Below are 9,113 nucleotides of genomic sequence, written 5' to 3' on the forward strand. Positions count from 1 at the left end.
AGTAGATTCTAAATAGTAGATAATATGATTATTACACAGTATGCAGTACATTCTAAATAGTAGATAATATGATTATTACACAGTATGCAGTACATTCTAAATAGTAGATAATTAATTATTACACAGTATGCAGTAGATTCTAAATAGTAGGTCATATGATTATTACACCGTATGCAGTACATTCTAATTAGTAGATAATATGATTATTACACAGTATGCAGTACATTCTGTATAGTAGGTCATATGATTATTACACAGTATGCAGTAGATTCTAAATAGTAGGTGATAGGATTATTACATGGTATGCAGTACATTCTAAATAGTAGATAATTAATTATTACACAGTATGCAGTACATTCTAAATAGTAGATAATATGATTATTACACAGTATGCAGTAGATTCTAAATAGTAGATAATATGATTATTACACAGTATGCAGTACATTCTAAATAGTAGATAATATGATTATTACACAGTATGCAGTAGATTCTAAATAGTAGATAATATGATTATTACACAGTATGCAGTACATTCTAAATAGTAGATAATATGATTATTACACAGTATGCAGTACATTCTAAATAGTAGATAATTAATTATTACACAGTATGCAGTAGATTCTAAATAGTAGATAATATGATTATTACACAGTATGCAGTACATTCTGTATAGTAGGTCATATGATTATTACACAGTATGCAGTAGATTCTAAATAGTAGGTGATAGGATTATTACACAGTATGCAGTACATTCTAAATAGTAGGTGATAGGATTATTACACAGTATGCAGTACATTCTAAATAGTAGGTCATATGATTATTACACAGTATGCAGTACATTCTAAATAGTAGGTGATAGGATTATTACATGGTATGCAGTACATTCTAAATAGTAGGTGATAGGATTATTACATGGTATGCAGTACATTCTAAATAGTAGGTCATATGATTATTACACAGTATGCAGTACATTCTAAATAGTAGGTGATAGGATTATTACACGGTATGCAGTACATTCTGTATAGTAGGTCATATGATTATTACACAGTATGCAGTACATTCTGTATAGTAGGTAATATCATTATCACATGGTATGCAGTACATTCTAAATAGTAGGTGATATCATTATCACATGGTATGCAGTACATTCTGTATAGTAGGTCATATGATTATTACACAGTTTGCAGTTCTAGTAAATAGTAGACAAGACACACGGCCACACAGTCTCTCTCTTGCACACACACACACCTGCTTTATTTCTACGAGTACGTCTCTCTGTCGGCCCTGTCTTATCATATTGTCCCCGTCTGAGGGGGGTGTAAATCTAAGTGATGTGTAATCAGAGGGAGGTGTGTGGACTGGGCGGTGTGTGGATGGGAGGTGTGTGGATGGGAGGTGTGTGGATGGGAGGTGTGTGGACTGGGCGGTATGTGAACTGGGCGGTGTTTGGATGGTCGGTGTGTGGACTGGGCGGTGTGTGGATGGGAGGTGTGTGGATGGGAGGTGTGTGGACTGGGCGGTGTGTGGATGGGAGGTGTGTAGACTGGGCGGTGTGTGGACTGGGCGGTGTGTGGACTGGGCGGTGTGTGGACTAGGAGGTGTGTGGACTGGGAGGTGTGTGGACTGGGAGGTGTGTGGACTGGGCGGTGTGTGGACTGGGCGGTATGTGGACTGGGAGGTGTGTGGACTGGGAGGTGTGTGGACTGGGCGGTGTGTGGACTGGGCGGTGTGTGGACTGGGCGGTGTGTGGACTGGGTGGTGTGTGGACTAGGAGGTGTGTGGACTGGGAGGTGTGTGGACTGGGAGGTGTGTGGACTGGGCGGTGTGTGGACTGGGCGGTATGTGGACTGGGCGGTGTGTGGACTGGGCGGTGTGTGGACTAGGAGGTGTGTGGACTAGGAGGTGTGTGGACTAGGAGGTGTGTGGACTAGGAGGTGTGTGGACTGGGAGGTGTGTGGACTGGGAGGTGTGTGGACTGGGCGGTGTGTGGACTAGGCGGTGTGTGGACTGGGAGGTGTGTGGATTGGGCGGTGTGTGGACTGGGCGGTGTGTGGATTGGGAGGTGTGTGTGTGAAAGCGAGGTTCATACACCTCCTGTCCCAACACCTCCTGTCCCGGTTTGTCAGGGTCACTCTCCATTAACACACCTCCTGTCCTAAGTCTGTCAGGGTCACTCTCCCTAACACACCTCCTGTCCCCGTCTGTCAGGGAGAACAAGGCAGGGCAGGGAGAACAGGGCAGGACAGGGCCGGGAGACCAGGGTAGGGAGAACAGGGCAGGACAGGGCCGGGATACCAGGGTAGGGAGAACAGGCCAGGACAGGGCCGGGAGACCAGGGTAGGGAGAACAGGGCAGGACAGGGCCAGGAGACCAGGGTAGGGCAGGGCAGGGAGAACAGCGCAAGGCAGGGAGAAGAGAGAATGATGGTGGTGATGTGATGGTGGTGATGTTGATGATGATAATGATTGTGACGATAATGATTGTGATGATGATGATGATGATGATTGTGATGGAAATGGCAATACACAATCAGAAAAATTGTGTATTTCTCTCTCCCTCTCTCTCTCGCTGTCAATCTCTCTATCTCTATTTGTCTCTCCCTCTCTCGCTCTCTCCCTCCCTCTCTCGCTGTCGATCTCTCTATTTCTATTGTCTCTCCCTCTCTCGCACTCTCCCTCCCTCTCTCGCTGTCGATCTCTCTCTCTCTCTCTATCGACTCTATCCTATCTCTATCTCTCCTCTCCCCCTCTCTCTCTATTTGTCTCTCTCTCTCTCGCTCTGTCTCTCTATCTCCTCTTTCCTCTCTCTATCTCTCTCCCCTCTCCCTTCCTCCTCTCTCTCTCCCCCTCTCTCTCTCTTCCTCCTCTCTCTCTCTCTCTCTCCTCGCCCCACTCTCTCTCCTCTTGCTCTCTCGCTCCCTCTTCTCTCTCCCTCTCTCTCTCCCTCCCCTCTCTTTCTCTCTCTCCCTCTCTCTCTCCCTCCTCTCTCTTTCTCTCTCTCTCTCTCTACCACCATCCCAGGGTATGATGTATCTGGAGGAGAGAAGGCTGGTCCACAGAGATCTGGCAGCCCGTAATGTTCTGGTCAAGTCCCCCAACCACATCAAGATCACTGACTTTGGCCTGGCCAGACTGCTGGACGTCGACGAGAAAGAGTATAACGCTGACGGGGGCAAGGTGCGTGTGTGTGTGTGTGTGTGTGTGTGTGTGTGTGTGTGTGTGTGTGTGTGTGTGTGTGTGTGTGTGTGTGTGTGTGTGTGTGTGTGTGTGTGTGTGTGTGTGTGTGTGTGTGTGTGTGTGTGTGTGTGTGTGTGTGTGTGTGTGTGTGTGTGTGTGTGTGTGTGTTGTGATGGTATACAGAATCACATCTAAATGTTTAATGTAAACTATTGATTAATATATACACTCCCGTTTAAAAGTTTGGGGTCATTTAGAAATGTCCTTGTTTTTGAAAGACATCAAATTGATCAGATATACAGTGTATACATTGTTAATGTTGTAAATGACTATTGTAGCTGGAAACGGCTGATTTTTTATGGAATGTCTACATAGGCGTACAGAGGCACATTATCAGCTACCATTTTTCTTTTAAAACATTTGCAAAAATGTCTGAAAACCTGTTTTCACTTCGTCATGATGGGGTATTGTGATGTCATGATGGGGTATTGTGATGTCATGATGGGGTATTGTGATGTCATGATGGGGTATTGCGATGTCATGATGGGGTGTTGTGATGTCATGATGGGGTATTGTGATGTCATGATGGGGTATTGTGATGTCATGATGGGGTATTGCGATGTCATGATGGGGTATTGCGATGTCATGATGGGGTATTGCGATGTCATGATGGGGTATTGTGATGTCATGATGGGGTATTGTGATGTCATGATGGGGTATTGTGATGTCATGATGGGGTATTGCGATGTCATGATAGGGTATTGTGATGTCATGATGGGGTATTGTGATGTCATGATGGGGTATTGTGATGTCATGATGGGGTATTGTGATGTCATGATGGGGTATTGTGATGTCATGATGGGGTATTGCGATGTCATGATGGGGTATTGCGATGTCATGATGGGGTATTGCGATGTCATGATGGGGTATTGCGATGTCATGATGGGGTATTGTGATGTCATGATGGGGTGTTGTGATGTCATGATGGGGTATTGTGATGTCATGATAGGGTATTGCGATGTCATGATGGGGTGTTGTGATGTCATGATAGGGTATTGTGATGTCATGATGGGGTGTTGTGATGTCATGATGGGGTATTGTGATGTCATGATGGGGTATTGTGATGTCATGATGGGGTATTGTGATGTCATGATGGGGTATTGTGATGTCATGATGGGGTGTTGTGATGTCATGATGGGGTATTGTGATGTCATGATGGGGTATTGTGATGTCATGATGGGGTATTGTGATGTTATGATGGGGTATTGTGATGTCATGATGGGGTGTTGTGATGTCATGATGGGGTATTGTGATGTCATGATGTGGTATTGTGATGTCATGATGGGGTATTGTGTGTAGATGGATGAGGAAAAAGTTTTTTTAAATTCATTTTTGAATAAGGCTGTAACGTAACAAAATGTGGAAAGAGTCGAGGGGTCTGAATACTTTCTGAATGCACTGAATACCATTGAAAACAAGCGTGTTTCATTTTCCTCTTGAAGTTGCAGTAGAGAAGAGAGTGAGAGATGAAACCCAGTTAATATGGACAGGATATAATACCGGTCATGTTCTAGTAGGTAATAGGTTTCCACAGTGTACCTACCTGCTGGAGGTAATTGGGTCCTCCAGTCCAGAAGAAAATCACATGATGTGGTACTGGTTGCTATGACGGCCAATGTTGACATGTTGTACATTTCACTGTAACAAGTGTTACACTGGCATATCACTGTCCATCCCAGAAAATGCCTTGCAACATGCAGTAGTCAGCCTTGGATCCAAGATCATGCACATAATGATAGCTAACCTTCATATTTTGAAGACTGTTTCATTTCATTTCAATTCCTGCCATGGATATGAATGGAACGTAATGGAATGAGGCTACTCAACTCCTGCCATGGATATGAATGGAACATAATGGAATGAGGCTACTCAATTCCTGACTAGGATTAGAATGTAGATGGTATTAACTGTTAAAAGTGTTAAGGTCAGTTCTACCAGAAATATGAATACAGATCATCTATTTTTCTACATAGACCCATCACAACCTTTCCATCTGATGCATGATGATGAATCAGAGAGTTTTAGGTTGGAGAGGAAACATTCACCAACACTTGTCTGTTCTCTCTTGACATTTGTATCATCAGTGCACTAGAGTGAATAATCCTTCTCTCTCTCGCCACCTCTCCCTTTGTCTCTCTCATCCCCTCCCTCTCATCTCTCTCTCATCCCCCCTCTGTCTCTCTCTCTTTCTCTCTCTCTCTCCCTCTCTCTCTCTCTCTCTCTCTCTCTCTCTCTCTCTCTCTCTCTCTCTCTCTCTCTCTCTCTCTCTCTCTCTCTCTCATCCCCCTCTCACTCTCTTTCTCTTGTTCTCTCTCTCGCACTCTCACTCCCCTCCCTGCTCTCGCTCTCTCTCCCCCTTTCTCTCTCTCTCTCTCTAGATGCCCATTAAGTGGATGGCATTGGAGTGTATTCACTACAGGAAGTTCACACACCAGAGTGATGTGTGGAGCTACGGTGCGTGTGACATTACAAACAAACGATACTAGACGCATCATTTGCCAAAATGACCTGACTTCCTGTTTCTCCTTTCTCTCTCTTTCTCTTTCCCTCTCGTTTTCTCTTTCTTTCTATCTTACTTGCTTTCTTCCTCTCTCCCTATCTATCTCTCTCTCCCTCATTTTCTGTATTTTGTTATCTCTTTCCCTATCTATCTCTCTCTCCCTCATTTTCTGTCTTTTGTTATCTCTTTCTCTTTCATTTCAATTTAAGGGCTTTATTGACAAGGGAAACGTATGTTAACATTGCCAAAGCAAGTGAAATAGATAATAAACAAACTGAAATAAACAATTAAAATTAACAGTAAACATTACACTCTCTCTCTCTCTCTTTCACTTTCTCTATTTCTCTCTCTCTCACTTTCTCTCGCTCGCTCTCTCTCTTTCTCAATCTCCCCCCTCTCCCCCTCTCTCTCTCTCTCTCTCTCTCTCTCTCTCTCTCTCTCTCTCTCTCTCTCTCTCTCTCTCTCTCTCCAGGTGTTACTATCTGGGAGCTGATGACTTTTGGAGGGAAGCCGTATGACGGCATCCCCACGCGGGAGATCCCAGACATCCTGGAGAAGGGCGAGCGTCTACCTCAGCCTCCCATCTGCACCATAGACGTCTATATGGTCATGGTTAAATGTACGTATGATACAGTTGAAGTCAGAAGTTTACGTACACTTAGGTTGGAGTCATTAAAACTCATTTTTTAACCATTCCACTCATTTCTTGTTAACAAACTGTAGTTTTGGCAGGTTGGTTAGGACATCTACTTTGTGCATGACACAAGTCATTTTTCCAACAATTGTTTATAGACACACTTATAATTCACTGTATCACATTTCCAGTGGGTCAGAAGTTTACATACACTAAGTTCACTGTGCCTTTAAACAGCTTGGAAAATTCCAGAAGATTATGTCATGGCTTTAGAAGCTTCTGATAGGCTAATTGACATTCTTTGAGTCAATTGGAGGTGTACCTGTGGATGTATTTCAAGGCCTCGCTTCAAACTCAGTACCTCTTTGCTTGACATCATGGGAAAATCACACGAAATCAGCCAAGACTTCAGAATAGTTTTTTAGACCTCCACAAGTCTGGTTCATCCTTGGGAGCAATTTCCAAATGCCTGAAGGTACCACGTTCATCTGTACAAACAATAGTACGCAAGTATAAACACCATGGGACCACGCAGCCGTCATACCGCTCAGGAAGGAGACGCGTTCTGTCTCCTAGAGATGAACGTACTTCGGTGCGAAAAGTGCAAATCAATCCCAAAACAACAACAAAGGACCTTGTGAAGATGCTGGAGGAAACAAACGTATCTATATCCACAGTAAAACGAGTCCTATATTGACATAACCTGAAAGGCAACTCAGCAAGGAAGAAGCCACTGCTCCAAAACTGCCATAAAAAAGTCAGACTACGGTTTGAAACTGCACATGGGGACAACGACTGTACTTTTTGGAGAAATGTCCTCTGGTCTGATGAAACAAAAATAGAACTGTTTGGCCACAATGACCATCGTTATGTTTGAAGGAAAAAGGGGGAGGCTTGCAAGCCGAAGAACACCATCCCAACAGTGAAGCACGTGGGTGGCAGCATCATGTTGTGTGGGTGCTTTGCTGCAGGAGGGACTGGTGCACTTTATAAACTAGATGGCATCATGTGGAGGAAAAGTACGTGGATATATTGAAGCAACATCTCAAGACATCAGAAGTTAAAGCTTGGTTGCAAATGGGTCTTCCAAATGGACAATGACCCCAAGCATACTTCCAAAGTTGTGGACAACTGGCTTAAGGACAACAAAGTCAAGCTATTGGAGTGGAGACGTGTGGAGGTCTTGGCTGATTTCCAAAATTATGTCAATTAGCCTATCAGAAGCTTCTAAAGCCATCATTTTCTGGAATTTTCCAAGGCACAGTCAACTTAGTGTATGTAAACTTCTGACCCACTGGAATTGTGATACAGTGAATTATAAGTGAAATAATCTGTCTGTAAACAATTGTTGGAAAAATGACTTGTGTCATGCACAAAGTAGATGTCCTAACCGACTTGCCAAAACTATAATTTGTTAACAAGAAATTTGTGGAATGGTTGAAAAACGAGTTCTAATGACTCCAAACTAAGTGTATGTAAACTTCCGACTTCAACTGTATATAATGATATATATGATTATTCAGCTTGTCTGCTCAACCGCCCGCCTGATATATATATAGGCTACATCTTGTCTGGTCAACCTGATATATGTATATATATATACAGTGGGGCAAAAAAGTATTTAGTCAGCCACCAATTGTGCAAGTTCTCCCACTTAAAAAGATGAGAGAGGCCTGTAATTTTCATCATAGGTACACTTCAACTGTGACAGACAAAATGAGAAAAAAAATTCCAGAAAATCACATTGTAGGATTTTTTATGAATTTATTTGCAAATTATACATTATACATTATGAAAATTATACATTATACATAGCCCACCTATAATTTAGCCCAAACAACTACCTCTTTCCCTACTGTATTTCATTTATTTATTTATTTTGCTCCTTTGCACCAAATTATTTTTATTTCTACTTTGCACATTCTTCCATTGCAAATCTACCATTCCAGTGTTTTACTTGCTATATTGTATTTACTTTGCCACCATGGCCTTTTTGTTGCCTTTATCTCCCTTATTTCACCTCATTTGCTCACATCGTATATAGACTTGTTTCTACTGTATTATTGACTGTATGTTTGTTTTACTCCATGTGTAACTCTGTGTCGTTGTATGTGTCGAACTGCTTTGCTTTATCTTGGCCAGGTCGCAATTGTAAATGAGAACTTGTTCTCAACTGGCCTACGTGGTTAAATAGAGGTGAAATAAAAAAATAAAAAATAAAAATATAGGATTCAGCTTGTCTGGTCGACCTGAGATATATATAGGATACAGCTTGTCTGTTCAACCTGATATATATATATATATATATATAGGATACAGCTTGTCTGTTCAACCTGATATATATATAGGATACAGCTTGTCTGGTCAACCTGATATATATATATAGGATACAGCTTGTCTGGTTGACCTGATATATATATATATAGGATACAGCTTGTCTGGTCAACCTGATATATATATAGGATACAGCTTGTCTGGTCAACCTGATATATATATATATATATAGGATACAGCTTGTCTGGTCGACCTGATATATATATAGGATACAGCTTGTCTGTTCAACCTGATATATATATAGGATACAGCTTGTCTGGTCAACCTGATATAAATATATATATATAGGATACAGCTTGTCTGGTCGACCTGAGATATATATAGGATACAGCTTGTCTCTTCAACCTGATATATATATAGGATACAGCTTGTCTGGTCGACCTGATATATATATATATATATATATATA

At 42.2% G+C, this 9,113-nt stretch overlaps 1 protein-coding gene across 1 annotated transcript in view; it reads left to right on the forward strand.

Moving 5' to 3' along the window:
- The window catches only part of LOC110510737 (receptor tyrosine-protein kinase erbB-4-like), a 466,703-nt gene that overhangs the window by 439,301 nt on the left and 18,289 nt on the right, over positions 1-9,113 (forward strand). Inside the window, exons 21-23 of the mRNA XM_036951778.1 lie at positions 3,021-3,176; positions 5,615-5,690; positions 6,209-6,355. Coding sequence (XP_036807673.1) covers positions 3,021-3,176; positions 5,615-5,690; positions 6,209-6,355 — 379 coding nt within the window. The remainder of the gene's footprint in view (positions 1-3,020; positions 3,177-5,614; positions 5,691-6,208; positions 6,356-9,113) is intronic.

This window comes from Oncorhynchus mykiss, chromosome 18 (assembly GCF_013265735.2).
Source record: "Oncorhynchus mykiss isolate Arlee chromosome 18, USDA_OmykA_1.1, whole genome shotgun sequence".
NCBI lineage: Eukaryota > Metazoa > Chordata > Actinopteri > Salmoniformes > Salmonidae > Oncorhynchus > Oncorhynchus mykiss.